The sequence below is a fragment of the Myotis myotis genome, unplaced genomic scaffold (genome assembly GCF_014108235.1).
Source record: "Myotis myotis isolate mMyoMyo1 unplaced genomic scaffold, mMyoMyo1.p scaffold_m19_p_10, whole genome shotgun sequence".
NCBI classification, from domain to species: Eukaryota; Metazoa; Chordata; class Mammalia; order Chiroptera; family Vespertilionidae; genus Myotis; species Myotis myotis.
In genome coordinates this window covers 60,519,623-60,536,711 of record NW_023416314.1, presented here as the reverse complement: position 1 = coordinate 60,536,711, position 17,089 = coordinate 60,519,623, and the positions used below count along the sequence as shown (strand labels likewise).

The window sequence follows — 17,089 nt, the reverse complement described above, 5'->3', positions numbered from 1 at the left end:
AACCATTGAATAACAGTGGTAGATACATGAATGGATTATTTATGTGGCTTTTAGAAACAATGAAAAGTTTCATGTGTGTTTACAAAGAAAGCTATCCATGATATTTATGATAAAAAAATAAAAAATATATTTAGTATTATACAGTACCACTATGTTAAAATTGAGCAAATACAATATATATAAACATATGTATATCAAAAAGGTGAAATAATATTCAAAAACTGTTCACAACATATATTTCAGAGAGGGAATAGTGAAGTTATAGGAAATTTCATAGTTTATATTTTGGATTTCTTTAATGTAATATAGTGTAGCTTTGTGTTATCTTTTTTTAAATATTTTTATTGATTTCAGAGAGGAAGGGAGAGGTAAAGAGAGATAGAAACATCAATGATGAGAGAGAATCATTGATTGGCTGAATCTTGCACGTCCCCCATTGGGGATTGAGCCAGCAACCCAAGCATGTGCCCTTGACCAGAATCAAAACCAGGATCAGGCTGACACTCTATCCACTGAGACAAACTGGCTAGGGCTTGTGTTATCTTTTTAAAAAATATTTTTTAATTGTCTTCAGAGAGAAAGGAAGAGGAAGAGAGAAATAGAAACATCAATGATGAGAGAGAATCATTGATAGGCTACCTCCTGAACACCCTCTATAGAGAACTGAGCCCACAACTGGGGCATGTGCCCTGACTAGGAATCAAACCTTGACCTCATGGTTCATAGGTCAATGCTCAAGCACTGAGCCACACTAATCAGGCTGTGTTTTCTTTTAAATCAGTAAGAATATAAAATTTACTTTGAAAGAAAGATCAAAGAAATTAATGCTCTAAAGTGTGTGTGTGAGGGGCGGGGGGAAACAATGTCAGTGAATTTATTCTCAAGAATATTCAGTAAGAAGAACTAGTCTTACCAGTCATGATGTCTAATGTGGTAGAGAAGAATTTTTTTTAAAATTCTGAATTAAAATATTGAAAACCTTCCCCCAGGTTCTGTATTGCCTGACTCCTTAAAGTTCCATAGATGTTGGCTTAGGTATCATTTCACAGAATCCTTCCCTGGTGATCCTGGTTAACTTAAGGACCATGATTTACTCTCTACCACAGGACCTGCATTAGTTCCTTCACCCCACTCATCAGTCTGTAGAATTATTTGTTTGTTTTCCAATCCATCTGATTCTATTTAAAATGGGAGTTTCAGTAGGGTGGGGATCTAGTTTGTCTTTTTTGTTTTTGTCTCTCAATGGTATAGTGCTTCTCACAAGACACAAAGTAAGCACTCAATATTAAAATAACAGAATGGATGAAGCCCTAGCTGATTTGGCTCAGTGGGTAGAGCGTCAGACTGTGGACTGACGAGTCCCAGGTTCGATTCTGGTCAAGGGCACATGCCCGGGTTGTGGGCTCGATTCTCAGTAGGGGGCGAGCAAGAGGCAGCCAATCAATGATTCTCTCTCATCATGGATGTTTCTATCTCTCTCCCTCTCTCCCTTCCTCTCTGAAATCAATAACAAGATATTAAAAAAAAAAGAATGGATGGATGGGTGAGCAAATGTTAAGGTGGAGGCATATGAGGATGTCAATAAATATGATGTCATCTTGGTAATGACACCACAATCAACCCAGTTGTCCAAACTAAAAACTTATGACTTCTGCTTATTTCCTCTTTCCCTGCTTTCCAAAGCCCAATCCATCAGTAAGTTTCTATCCTCAATATCCCTAAATCTCATCACTTTTCCCTGTCTCTCTCACTACCACCGTCATTGATGTCACCATCACTTCACAGCTCAAGTACTGCTAGAGCCCACTAATTCTTTTTTTTTTTTTTTGCTTAAAACCTTCCAAACACTTTTTTATAAATAAAATGTATATTCTTTACTTGGCCAACAAGGCTTTGTACAATATAGTTCTGCCTATGACTCCAAGAACATCATCACCTAACAGTCTCTTCTACATTCACCATATTCCAAGCCCCCTGGCCTCTGAGGATGAAGTGTCCAGAGCAGGGCCCTAAAATTACTTCTCAACCCTGTTTAGCCTCCATATGATCCTCCCTACATTGTAATATAACTTTCTCAATTATAAAGTCTCTTCTTTAATGTCACTTATTTAGTTATTTCTACATATCCTAACCAATATATCTAAAATTTTTGTGACATACAAAACCAAAAATATACTGGTACATATATACATACATGCAAAAAAAAATCCCCTCCTGTCCCATTCCCTTTCTAGCCCTTTGGCTAGGTTTATTTTCTGCACAGCATTTATTAATATAGTAGAGGCCCGATGCATGAAATTCATGTATGGGTAGGGTCCCTAGGCCTGGCCGGTGATCAGGGCCGATCTATGGGGCAACCGGCAGGGCAATCAGGGCCTTCCCCCTCTTTCCACCCCCCACACTGGCACCCACCTTGACTGGCCTGGAGCCTGCAGGCTGGGGGCAGCTCCTGCATTGAGCATCTGCTCCCTGGTGGTCAGTGCACATCACAGCGACCAGTCGTTTTGCTGTTCAGTCGATTTGCATATTAGGCTTTTATTATATAGGATAAAATTATTTATTAATGGGTTAACTTGTTTTGGACTACCAGATGTTTAGCTCCACAGGGTAAGAAACTGTCTTTCTTGTTAATCACCATATTCCCATAATCGAGATGATTTCTTGCTACAACTAGACAATCATTATTTGTTGAAAGAATGATGAAACAAAACTCTTCAGTTGGGAGTATTTTTACCACTTTAAAAGTTATTGTGCTTCTAGTCATATGAATTTTTCATATAGAGGTTAATATCAAAGAACAAATTTTAAAGCTCATCTCTTCAGAAATTCTGTTGTGTTGTTTTCTTAAACTAATAATTGCATCATTCTTCATCTCACTGCCCTTCTATTCCTTTGTGGGAAAGCTTTTTGTTACCTTTGCAATTAGGTCAAATGGCTCTCTTACACACTCTTAAAAGCATTATTTAACTTTCCATTTAGTGATTATCTGAGTTTCAATTTACCTAATTTTTAAAAGTGAAAACATTTTTTCCATGTCTGCATCCTCCACTAGATTATAGCTCCATGAGGATGGAGGTTATATCTATTTTGGCTTATCATTTAATCCTAAGTGTTTATCCTAATAATTGGCCTATTTTAGGCATTCAAAAATTTTTCTTTCAAAAACAAATCACCAACCCAGGTGTCTAGTATAAAATACATAAATATTTAAGTAGTATGTATCTATAATTTAGGATTAAACTATTACTCAACAATATAAATCATATACATATTATTAAATTAGCTGACCTTTGTTATCCTTTATTTTTCCCCAAAGTAGAACTCCCTCAGAGGGCACAAAATCTGATTAATTGAATGCCCCTTTTAGTTGAATTCTATATAATTAAGAATATTATATTATGCACATGCCGCTCATAAATGTAGAAGAAGGGATGAAGTAGTTTCTTCCTTCCATGTTGAATTCAATTTCTCTTATTGAGGTATGTAATGAGCTCCATTATTCACTTTACAAGAAATCTTTCATTATATCAACAAATAAAGAAACTTTCCTCTCTTCCCATCTCCTCCACATTCCTTTACAGTCACCAAATTTGATTCTGTAAGCATGCAAAAGGCTTTTAAAAGTCCAACAACTGACAAATATCTTCTTTGGTTCTATTATACCTAGGCATTTAAATATATTACATATCCAAAAATACAGTTTGTCTAAATGTGGCACTGGTGAAGGGTAGTTGGTTAAACATTATTCCTTTTAGCCTTCCTTTCACATTTAATGATTCATTCTTAGCAGTGTCAGCATTGACTATAGGAACGTAAATTTAAGTTCTCTCAAAAGGTTAAATATTTTGTCATTTACTGAAAGATTAAAGAAAACTAAAATCAGCTAGCAACACTCACTTTCTAGGTTGGTAACAGTTTTACTTGTACATGAGTTTTCACAACAAATTTAAAAATCTGAAATAGATATTTAATTTAAAATACTTTTTAAATTAAATATCTATTATCACATTTGTGATTTTAAAAATTTCAGCTTAGAAAGGGTTTATTAGCCCAGCCAGTATGATTCCGTTATTGAGCATTGACACATGAACAAGTAGATCATGGTTCAATTCATGGTCAGGGCACATATCCAGGTTTTGGGCTCAATCCCGTACTAGGGGACATGTAGGAGGCAGCCTATAAATGACTCTCTCTCATCATTGGTATTTCCATCTCTCTTTCTCTGCCTTCCTCGCTCTGAAATCAATAAAAACATATTTTTTTTTTTTTAAAAAAAAGAAAGAATCATCTTTTATAAGCATTTCTTTGGTCTACCCTGAGAAATAAACTTAATTAGAAAATACAAAAGTGTTTGTTTTATAGGTATAAGCTAATTGCAGAACTGTGTATAGTAGAAAAAAATAATTAAATTTAATTGTCCAAAGATATTGGAAATGACCAAGTAAGTACTCATGTTACAAAAGAAAATTGTGAGGTGTATCCTAAAATTTAGAAAATAAAAATCTTTATTTCCAAATTAAAACAGGAGTATATAAAGTCAACTTAAAAAGTCTCTTTAGTCTAAGATGAAAATTTAATTTGAACACAAATCTGAAGATTTTTTTCAAAAATACACACACACATCATTTTGATGTGTGTGTCTGTGTGTGTCTGTGTTTGCCTGTGTATGTGTTTGTGTTTGCCTGTATATGTGTGTTCATCTTAGCAAGGAAAGGGGGGAAATGTTGGAGATGAAAATGCAAACAGAGAAGAGAAAAAGGCAAAGAAAGGAAGTTGTGTGATTTTAACACATATCTAATACATACCAGGTCCAGAGCTCAGTACTGAAGTCACATGATAAATGGGAGAGATATGGTCCTTTGACCTCATGTACTCACTGCTTATGGCATCACCCCATCAAATTTACTTTTAAGTATCTATCTACTCAATAAATAACTGTATGTAATGGTTCAATTACAACTGAGACAACTGTCCAAAAGAGGCCTGAGTGCTGAGGGAGTTTACATATTAGTCAAATTTAACTATTGTCATCTGTATTTCAGAGAAGCTTCTGAGAAAATGACATTTTAAAGAAACCATGAGTGACAAATAAGAATTGAACTGACATAATGGGATGGAAACATTGGGAAAATGGCATTCTTGGTCAAGAGAATGGCACCTTCAAAGGCCATAATATTGCTAGGGGGTTGGTGAGCCCCTAGGTGGGAGAGGTAGGAAATGGAACAGAAGTGGGTAGGGACAAAGTTATCTAAACAGATGTTATATTTTATTACAACAGTGATGGGAAGCTACTATGGGGTTTTAAGCAAGGGAATGACAGTTTCCTTGGTTGGCAAATATTTAACCAAGGTGAGTGCCATGAGGCCATTGTTACCATCACGTAGCTAACTCTGATGGCTCAGAATCCATGCTCATTGGTCACACTTGACCACTTGACTCTCACAGGTACAGTGTTCATTGTAAAGTGATTAACAGGTTCTCTGGTTTCTACTGACTTGTCATTTTGACTCTGTGATCAAATAAAGCATTGTTGTCTTGAGTAGACTAGGTCTGCAGCGCCAGGTGGCACTGCCTAAGTGACCCCTTGCTTCAGGGGGCCATTTTTCAGTCAAGCTAAAATTACACATCTGCTCTGCAGAGCATTATGAAGCCACTAATGCATATGAAGTGCCCATGCACTGTATAAATAGCTATTTTAATATTAAGTTTAAAAAGAATATAGAGCTGCTAGTATGATTACATCATGCTTAAAAAAACAAATAAAAGGAAACACAAAGCTCATTAATAGTTACTATGATTCTATAGTTCCATCTGTTGTTAATCATGATTACATATTATATTTAGAAAAATAAACACATTAAGGAAACTATGTTTTTCAAAAAGGAAAAACATCTTTTCTCCTCTAGTACTTGCCAATACTTAGTTAAACAAGAGTTAAAATTCTGAATTCTCTTAGATTAAATGCTACCTCAAACTTTACTTTAAGATATGTAATTAAAAAATTATATTCTTTATATAAAAATTAATCTATCTATTGCAACTGATCATCTGAAGGATCCTCAGAATATAAACTAATATAACTACATTTCAAAATTAGGGACCGAGATTAGATATTTTTATTCATTTTTGTTCAACTTTTATCCTTGAAAAGTTCCCTTTCCCATTCTAAGTCAAAGAGTGTTATAAATACCTATTGAAAGTAGACTTTACATCCCCTTCTGAATGCTGACTCTTCGTTCTCCTTGAGGGCCAACAGTCTTAAAATTTTCTCATAAGCTCCTTGTTAGAAACTCTCTCTCCTCCCACAGTCCCTGGAGAGTGTGCAGGACCACAACTCCCCACCCATGGACCAAAAACAAATTATTTAAATTCACTTCATCTCAGTTTTCTGAACTGAAAATTGGGGATGATGATAGAATCTCCCTTATGAATTGAGGATCAAATTAAACGATCCATGTAGAGTGCATATATGATCTCCTACATATAATATTTATTCAATAAACTTTGGCAACCAGAGAAATAATTTCACAGGTTGTGTCAGGTTAGGTTTCCAAGGAAGTGGTCTCTGGGGGGGAGATTAACATGCAGGAAGTTTACTTGAAGACACTTTCGGGATCAGCACCTGTGGCGGGGAAGGGACAGGAAGGAAGCAGAATTGGGTGGAGAGAGTTGATTCATTCTCAACAAATGTCTCAGCTGTCCCCAAGAGGAAGCTGAAAGCCCTCCAGTATTATCCCACTTTGCAACAGGAGTCTGGGCCTCTAGCATAAAAATGTAACCAGTCATTGGATATAGGCTGTTTCTAGGGTGAGGCAGGGGCAGCTCTTTCTAGCCTAGGGAAATTTCTGGAGAGGATTCACAGTTAAGAGCTGTCAGCAGCCAATACACCCAGCAACTGGGGCTAAGTCCTTCAGTCCTGAAGAGGGATTAGGGCAGTTGATCACAGGATCTCTTCCAGTGGTTGAAGAGAAAGACAATATGTTCTGGTGTTTCTCTTTCCTCTGGATTCCTCTCTGAATTCATTTTTCCCACCAGGAACTGCATTACACTTTCCTCCCTATTAATCTCAACTAATTTCTCTTCTCCATTTCTTCCATGTATATGTTTCTGAACTTGTTTTGCTACCATAATTGACACATAATGCAGGGATTATTCGCCCTTTTAAAAATGTGTTAATCTTTTTAAAAATATTTTTTTTATTGATTTCAGAAAAGAAGAAAGAGGGAGAGAAACATCAGTTGGCTGTCTCCTGCATGCCCACTACTGAGGATCTAGCCCAAAACCTGAACAGGTGCCCTGACCAGGAAACCAACCATGACCTCCTGGTTCATAGGTTGATGCTCAATCACTGAGCCACACTGTCTGGACTAAAATGTGTTATTCTTAATATCTTCTCACCCTTTTTAACTAACTTGACAAACTGCTTGTGGATATCTAAAAATTATACATTGTCACTTGGAGGAAAATGTTTAAAATGTAGTTGAGATAGGTAGTTAAACATGTTTCCCTAAAGATTTTAATTTGATAATTTGTAATTTTTTTAATATCAGTGTAAGTTCTTTACATGGCCTGCTCCTTCCCAAAGGCACCCATGAAAATAACATGTGTCTCTGAACAGTTTCCTAGCTGAGGCAGGTTTTATTATGTGTCCCCAATTACAAGTATCTTCATCACATTGTGAAGAATCAGTGTTGTACAACAAATTTTCTATGAACAGTTACAATGTCTACAAATTATCTTTATTCCAGAACATCTCAAGGGTCCAGGCTGTTTGTATATGATAACGGCTCACTGAGATCCAAATGAAGAAAAATTAAAATAAATGAGTAGGAAAAGTATTGCTGTTGCACCATCAGTGTTTAAAAGGAATGTGTCACAACGCAAATGTAAGGATGTCTCTTTGGAAGAAAGATCCTCTCTAGTCAGATAAAGAAGCAGAAAAGGAGGAGGAGGAGAAGAAGAAGAAAAGAAGAGGGAGGGAGGAGAAGGGTGGAGCAGGAGGAGGAGGACAAAAGGAACATGATGTCCCAAGGGAGGTGTGAGTAGAAGCATCCTGATTTCCTGACTCTAAAAGAGACTGAGTAAAATTTTTAAAAGCGGCGTTTATGATATTAAGAATAGTTAACAAACAATTGGATAAATATCAAGATTTAAATATTTAAAAACACATAAATAAACTGCAATACTTTTTGTGTGCTGCAATTTAATTGAATGAGCTACAATTTTTAAATAGTGATGTGAAGGTCTTGGCAGGTAAAGATGCCAACTTTTGATATTTAAGACACTGAGTTTCTGAAGTCCCTCTCACCCATACTAAAGACATCAGCTTTAATTTCTTCTCAATTATCATTAGTTTTACGTTACATTTAAATGTTAGAGTATTATGACTGGATTTCATATCTACCCGAAAAAGGATATGTAAGTCAGGTCAATCCCAATAAATTCGAAGAAATACATAATGAGTTAAAGGCTATGTGATTGATTGCCGGAACCGGTTTGGCTCAGTGGATAGAGCATCGACCTGCGGACTGAAAGGTCCCAGGTTCGATTCCGGTCAAGGGCATGTACCTGGGTTGCGGGCACATCCCCAGTAGGAGATGTGCAGGAGGCAGCTGATCGATGTTCCTCTCTCATCGATGTTTCTAACTCTCTATCTCTCTCCCTTCCTCTCTGTAAAAAATCAATAAAATATATTAAAAAAAAGGCTATGTGATTGGAAAGTTCCAATATAGGAAACAGAAAAATGTGGAAGAGTGTTTACTATTGTGTCAATCACTCTTCAGGGCACAAGGAATATAGTGGTACTTTTTTAAAAAAAAAAAATAGTGGGATCTGAAAATGAGGCTAATGACAGGAGGCAATAGAGACAAAACGGTCTAAACGTATGCTTTTTTTTTTTTTTTAACCAAGTGGGAAATAGCAAATAAATAATATGCTTTCAGTGTTCAGGGAAAAAAGGAGCGATGACTTTGGAAGAGAATGATGTACTTGGCAGGACTTTCATTTGTAAGAGAAGAAAGTTTCTATCTCCACAGGTTTAAACAAAAAATAAAAATAGAACTTTAGTTTATTATGCATCAAAAACTTCTTATTGATATGGCTTTAGGAGCAGCTGAATCCAGGTGCTCAAAAGTCCTCATCAAGACTAAGACTAGCTCTCTTCACCTTTTGGCTATGCTGCGCTAGGTTCGGGCTTTGTGTTCAGACTGCATACTTCCTCTTGCTCGCAAAATAGATGGCGAGAGCTGCTACCTTGTATTACAATCTCTCAGCATCTGCATGAGAAGGAATACCTCCTTTCTGTTCTCTTCATCAGAAGCTCCCAGTGTATCAGAAGCTCTAAAATCTAAATGGACCAACTTGGGTCAAAGGCTCATCCCTGCACCAGTCCCTATAACCAGAGGGAAGCCATTCAATGTTTATCTGAATCCCATGGGCTGAGAATGCTGTAGTGGTACCTTCTCAAGGGGCAAATCAGGGTGCTGTAAGCAGAAAATGGAAACAAAAGAATATCTGTTTATTATCAAAGGTAAAAATAAAAGAATTCAAACTGAATTAAATGAAGGACATTGAAAAATAAAGGGAGATAAAAATTAAGTACATTTTTTTCCTAGTGTTGGCTCTCCATTTTTCACTCTAAAAAATAGATACAGAATTTTATAGGGGGGAAATATATCCAGATAACATTTATACCCTTTTTTCTTATTTCCTTTCTAACCAATTTATAGATTAAGTCCTACATAATGATACTTCGTATTTTGTATTGACGTTTTCATTGAACTGTATCGAAATTTTAAAGAAAGAAAGGACATATTCCAAATCTCCAAACAACAGCAATGAGTGGCATCTTACCTATGCCCACTTATGAATTGGGTTGGGGGTGATGTGGGAAAGCAGAGATAAGACCAGAGAGGCAAAAAGATGATAAGACATGAAAAATAATGAGAGATACTTGCTATTATCCTCAACTTTAGTCCACCTGAATGGATAAGAAGAAAAACAAAGCAACCACACAGTCTAATGTGCAAGAGGAAGTCATCAAAATCTTTCTTTATGATCGGTTGTAAGTTCATTTTCCCCCAATTACCTCTCTAATATGTGCTTAACCTGTTAAACAAAGTATCCTATGCAATTAAATGCTTCTGTTGCTAAGATGTCTGAAGCCACCCACAAGCCTAGACAGGGATTGACAATGCCTCCATTCAACCCTAATTTCATAGGCTTGTTGAGTTCAAATTATACAAGGCAAAAGTTTTTGATTCAGCTATGAAAAATGTGAACTATCTTGAAAACAATAGTTTATAAGTACTAACAAAGTAGGAACTGTTAAGAAAAAAGGGATTTATTATAATAATTGACCATATTCCACTTAGTATGAACATAGGTACCTCTAAGTCAGTGTGCCTTCACAAGAGCAGAGAAGAATTTATTTGTCTAAACTCTATCTGGCACAATTAAATGATTAAATTGGATGGGTAAGATAAAGAACAAATACACAGATAAACCTGTGGAACTGATTGTTATTATGGAAGACTGCAAGTCTGATATGAGAACAAAGTGTAGGTGGTGCCCAGTGATTCACTCCTAAAATAAATAGAGAACGAGCAAGAAATGACATTTATAACCCCAGATGCATGTACACCAATTTTCAGAGCATGGATAATAAAGTGAACTTGAGATTTGCAAACTACATGATATCTTTTATCAACTGATAAAATTATATCTATATTCATATGTATATATGTGTGTGTGTGTGTGTGTGTGTGTGTGTGTGTGTGTGTGTGTGTGTTGAGAATGATGTTCAGACTTATAAAAAAGCATAATGAACATTATCAGAAAGAGGGACTTTCCATTATGGGTAGTTGAATGAAGTATAGAAAAGCATTCATTGAGCTAAATGAGGCTACACTTCAGACTCCTAAATGTTTAAAATTACTGTACTGTTTTGACCATCATGGAAAAACTGGCTTGGTGCCACAAAGCTGTAAATAAAAGTGTTTTAATTTTATTTTATAAAGGACAGGAATTAACTATATACAAACTTTATACTTCTAAGCTTGAGGTGGGTCGTGAGCACAATTTTTTAAATAATTATTACAGAAATGAAACTCTCTTTTCGTGTCTTTTCTTTTCTTTCTTTGTTTTAAGAAGTAGCTACCACGGCCCCTTGCCCCGGCCGCGCCGGGAAGAGGCTAAAGAGGGCGGCGTGTGGGCATCTCCTCAGGCCTCCGCCCGGACCGGAGGGATGTTCCCTGCTCAGGAGGAGGCCGACAGGACGGTGTTTGTGGGGAATTTAGAGGCCCGAGTGCGGGAAGAAATCCTTTACGAGCTGTTCCTTCAGGCTGGGCCATTAACCAAAGTGACTATATGCAAAGACAGAGAAGGAAAGCCGAAGTCCTTTGGATTTGTCTGCTTTAAACACCCAGAATCAGTGTCTTATGCCATAGCTTTGCTGAATGGAATTCGTTTATATGGCAGACTGATTAATGTGCAGTATCGATTTGGTAGGTTTATCCAAGGAGTTCTCGCTCTTCTGAACCAACTAATCAAAGTTTTGAGAGCTGTGTTAAGATCAATTCACACAGCTACAGAAATGAAGAAGCCATGGGCAGTTCTTTCTTTCCCATGCAGTTCTTTCCAACTAATAATGCAGCTTTACCTCAAGAATATTTTTTCTTTCAGAAGATGCAGTGGCATGCATGTAATCCAGCGCTGCAGCTTCCATACTGTGAGATGACAGCACCACTTCCTAAGAACACAGCTATGCCTCCTTCACTAAACCATGTTCCACATCTAGAGGCTGGACCCAGCTCATATGAATGGACTCACCAACAACCACATGATCCTGACCTTTACCAAATTAATAAACGAAAGAGGCAAAAACAAACTAGTGATAGTGATAGTAGCACAGAAAACATTAGAGAAAGTGAATATAGCAAAAAGTTCCGAAAGTGTAAGAAGAAGAAAAGATATTAGTAGTACCTTCAAATTAATTTATCTACACTGGTCTTGATGCTTTTAAAAGGAAAAAGACAAAAAAAAAAAAAAAAGCCTGTATTCTACCAAGTGACAAATGTTATGGCTTTCTTATGTCTTAGATATGTATAACTAGTGGCCCAGTGCATGAAATTCGTGCACGGCGGGGGAATGTCTCATAGCCCGGCCTCCAATCTAGAACCCCTCAGGCCTAAAACGGCAGTCGGACATCCCTCTTGTAATCCGGGACTGCTGGCTCTTAACCACTCACCTACCTACCTACCTGATCGCCCCTAACCACTCTGCTGGCCTGCTCACCCCCAACTGCCCCCCCCCCCCCCCCGCTGGCCTGATCGCCCCCAACTGCTTTTCCCTGCCGGCCTCATGTCCCCAACTGCCCTCCCCTGCCGGCCTTATGGTCCCCAACTGCCCTCCCCTACCGGCCTCATGTCCCCAACTGCCCTCCCCGGCTGGCCTCATGGCCCTCAACTGCCTCCCCTGCTGGCCTGCTCTTCCCCAACTGCCCCCCTGCTAGCCTGATCGCCCCCAACTGCCCCCCCTGCTGGCCTGATTGACCCCAGCTGCCCCCCTTGCCGGCCTGCTTGCACCCAACTCCCCCCCCCCCGCCAGCCTGTTCACCCCCAGCTGGTCCCCCTGCCAGCCTGTTCACCCCCAACTGCCCCCCACCACCAGCCTGATAACCCCCAACTGCCCTCCCCTCCTGGCCTGGTCACCCCTAACCACCTCTGCCTCGGCCCTGCCACCATGGCTTTGGAAGGATGTCCGGAAGGTCTCCTGGTCTAATTAGCATATTATCCTTTTATTAGTATGGATAATATGGCATCTGATTTGCTATTGAAATTTTGTTTTCAATTACAAAAATTTAAAGATAATATACTACTTCTTGCTTTGGTAATGGTATTGCTAACACATTGTCAACAAGAAATATAATTTTGAGTGATATATTTTAATAGTGATAATGAAATTTCACTAAATGTCAATCAAAAGCCACTTATGAATAAGGCACCATGCTTTCCTAGAGTGTTGTCTATATGGAATGGTAGATTTTTCTGAGTGAAACTAGTACACATATTTAAGAGTTACGTGTTGTTGTTCCTAACAAAAATGGAATAAGCAAGCTTTAGTTTCCTTTGCTAATATCATTTTTTTATTTGTCAGTATGACATTTCTCAGCCTTATGCTCCTGCAGGTTTACTGTATTTCATAAAATGAGGATATATGGCAGTGATACCTAAGGAAAAATGATTAATATGGAGCTATTTTTTGCATCATTCCCGTTTTATACAGCTGTATATAAATATGAACATCTGCCTCTTCTCACTTATTATATTTCATGAAAATGAAAAAAAAAAAAAAAGAAGTAGCTACCACATTTCAGCACCTACTCTGTGCTAGGTTTGTGCTAATCCCTTGACATGAATTCCATCCTCACAATGAACAATGAGATACATATTCTGCAAATTTTATGCCACCCAAATTGGAAATTTTTCCCGAGGTCACCAAACTACAAATAGAAACTTTAAGTTTTCAAAATTTGTAAATTACAGGAACCTGGAGAAAGAACAAATACGTTGGATTACAGAATCAAGCTCTAAAAGAATGTATACTCATTAGTATGTCAAATGAGTAGATATTTTTAGACATTTTGTTTGTTAACAATCTTATTGTGGGTCAGTAGTGTTGACATGGCTGCTAAAAGTCAAAAGTCATACCGTAGGAGAACTATCTGAAGAGAGAGAGGTGGCATGCTTGCTTTTTCAGTATTTTCAGTTCCAAAATCTACACCTTGATATGGGATATATCTATCAGGATATTTCCCCTTGTCAATGACAGAAACTCCATATGCAAGAAAGGGAATTTTGGCTTCCAGAGTTGAGAAGAATTCTCGGGTAGCCTACCAATCTGGAGAAAGAATACCTGGAACCTTGACTTCAAAGGAGGCGGGGTGGATGTGCGCAAAGGGTGACACCTGCAATTATGTCAACATTAAAAATAGCTAAGATCTGGAAACAGCCTAAGTGCCCATCAGTAGATGAATGGATTAGAAAACTGTGGTACATCTACACGATGGAATACTATGCTGCTGTAAAAAAGAAGGAATTCTTACCATTTGCAACAGCATGGATGGAACTAGAGAGCATTATGCTAAGTGAAATAAGCCAGTCAATGAAGGAAAAATACCATATGATCTCACTCATTCATGGATAATAAAGACCATTATAAACTTATGAACAATAATAGATACAGAGGCAGAGCTGCCTCAAACTGATTGTCAAACTGCAGCGGGAAGGCCGGGAAGGGTTGGGGGGCAAAAGAGAGGGGGGTAAGAGATCAACCGAAGGACTTGTATGCATGCATATAAGCATAACCAATGGGCATAAGACACTGGGGGGTAGGGGAGGCCAGGGGATTGTCAAGGGCAGGGGGAAAAGAGGGGACACATATGTAATACCCTTTGTAATACTTTAAGCAATAAAACAATTTAAAAAATTTTAAAAATGAATGTAAAATAGGGTCTCAGAGCCACCAAATCTCTGTTTTCAATCTCTCATCTCTGCTTTTCACTGCTTCATGTTGCATGTTGGTCTTATCCTCTCCCATTTCATATAGGCCTTCACCACTGGCAGGGAGCATGACATGACCACTAAGAGTCTCATCTGGGGTGTTCCAGCTGAAGGAGAATGCTTCTCTTTGTCCAACACTCACAAATCAATCCCTGAGAAGAATTCTGTTTAGCCATGTTTTAGTTACATATAAAAACATTTTTACTGGCCACGAATGTCAGGGAGATAGGTTAATACTCTTGGCCATGACTTTGTCACATGAACACTTTGGTGGCCAGTGGCTGTACAGAATGTGGGGTAGAACAGTGTCTGATACTAGAGGAAAGCAAGTGGAAGAGTCAGCTGAGCACATCATCCCCAATATATTAACTTAGGATGTGTGCAGGCAGGAATAGGGAAAGGGAAGATAAAGAAAACTACACTCTGAAGGCCAGATGAAGACCCAGAGGCTGTTACCCTGAAAAAACAACAAAACCAAAGTTCTGAGAAGACAAAAGGATTGCTAACAAAGAAAAAGTAAACAAGTTCCATGTAGATCAAAGGACAGAATTTGAGCCATTTTCATTGGAAGTAAGATTTATTTTTAAGAAGATTTCAACTTTCTGATATTTTAACTTTCAAAGCTCAGAACAATATGTCTCTGGAAGAAATAAGAACCCTGTCACTTCCATTTTGCAAACATATGCCATTTTAATATCTGCCAGGAAAGTTGCAGATAGGTTATATATCAGGTGTGTGGTTGGACTAAATCACCTTAACAGGCAATGGGTGAAAACCTAGATTTTAAAGTCTGACGTAAGTATAAATCTAACCTTTGCCACTCATTACCTATGCAACCTTGGACAGATTGCCTACTCCTTCTTAGCCTCACTTTTGAAATGAAGATCATTATTGTGCATAGTGGAGATACCCTACACAGAACTTGTTCATAGATAGTGCTTAATAAATTATAGTTTATGTGTATAAATATGCATGTATGGTTGCACACACAAACACACACAAACACACACATCACTGAAATAGGGAAGCATGCCATACTCAAACCACAGATCATGGCTAAAAATACCTATAGGTTTGGAATGATAGAGAGACTGGGAGTGGAAGGGTAGCTGAGTGCATATGGTAAGAAAGATTCATGAAAACATATCAAGACTGCCTAGTATCTCAAAACTGTTTTAGAAGCCTAGCATCCTTATGGTAGATTTCAGAAGATTTAGATTAGTACATAGGGTTTGAACATGTATTTCAGGAGGACTGAATGAAATAATAAATGCAAAATTACTTAGAATAAATCCTAGTATCCAATATGCTCTCTTAGGTTTTCAGTGTTTAGATTAGAATATAGTGTGTTATAAATATACCCAAAAGCTGAGAACTTTGAATTAGATGATGATGCATATAATTGTACTAATTAAGCACACTTTGGGGTTAATGTGAGATTCCAGTGTTCAACGGCAAAGAACATTACATCAACCCTGTGAAGAATTCACAATGACAAGAGGAGTGGAAGGATAGCCACTTGGGTATTTTATGCAGCCTTGAAAATACAGTCCATCTGTTCTGAAGCAAAGTCCTATCTGTTCAATGGAAGGAAAACAGGGACAATCAATTTCTAGCATTTACCATGAGCCAAGCTATGATGTTAGGATCTCCACCAGTGTATCTCAACTTATATTGTGCATCTCAAATCATGTGGAGATCTTGTTATAATGAAGACTATGATTCAGAAAATCTGTGGAATGATACAACTTGAGTTGGGTTAAAGCTGGGCTGTGCACTCAGAGCTCTTCTCAATAAGCTTCCATGTGGTGGGATGCTAATGATCCTGACCATGAACTGTAGGTTGTGCACCACATATGATAGCACCTTCATTTTACACATGAAGTTGATGTTAGCTCAGAAGGCGTAGTGGTTCAATTGACACCTCTCAACTCTGTAGTAGATTCAAACTTGTAGTAGGGTAGTTACAAAACACCAGCTGGTTCTCCTACCTAATGATTTTTCCCATTCCTAGAAGTCAGTGAGCTGAAAATAATAATAGGATGAGGAAATATTTGACAGGAATTTTTAAATGTAGTGAACCCAATTATTTTTAAAGACGACTTTGAAATGCACCTTATATCATCTCAATGAGTTTGCGCTTTCTCCCTTTGCTCTTAGGAAAATCTATCCTTCTAATATGGTTGTTTCTTTTGAGTTGTTGTGGAATTTAAGAAAATTAAAAGGAAAAGTAATAATGACTTGAGAAAAACAGTGTGACAGAAGAAATTATGTTACTCTGAAGCCACCTAAGAAAAGGCATGGAGAATGTGATCTATACTTAGCATGACTTAATTTTCCCTGACTCCATGGCAGAGTAGAAGAGAGTGAAGTAACGGCTTTGTTCCCTACCTAGATGTTCAGTAGCTTACAGGGTTGCCAAGGTAACCATAACTTCAGTTAATATCAGAGTAAATAAGAACTAAAAAAAATCCCTGAAATTTCATTTTCAGTGTTACTGTGTCACTTGGGGTAATAGGAATAGAGGC

At 37.7% G+C, this 17,089-nt stretch overlaps 1 protein-coding gene and 1 long non-coding RNA gene across 2 annotated transcripts in view; one reads left to right on the top strand and one right to left on the bottom strand.

Moving 5' to 3' along the window:
- The window catches only part of LOC118664949, a 277,905-nt gene that overhangs the window by 191,334 nt on the left and 69,482 nt on the right, over positions 1-17,089 (bottom strand). The window lies entirely within an intron of this gene.
- Positions 11,179-12,050, top strand: LOC118664948 (splicing regulator RBM11-like). The gene is given in 2 exon segments (XM_036325701.1): positions 11,179-11,518; positions 11,521-12,050. Coding segments are annotated over 2 exon segments (729 nt in total). The 5' UTR covers positions 11,179-11,245; the 3' UTR covers positions 11,977-12,050.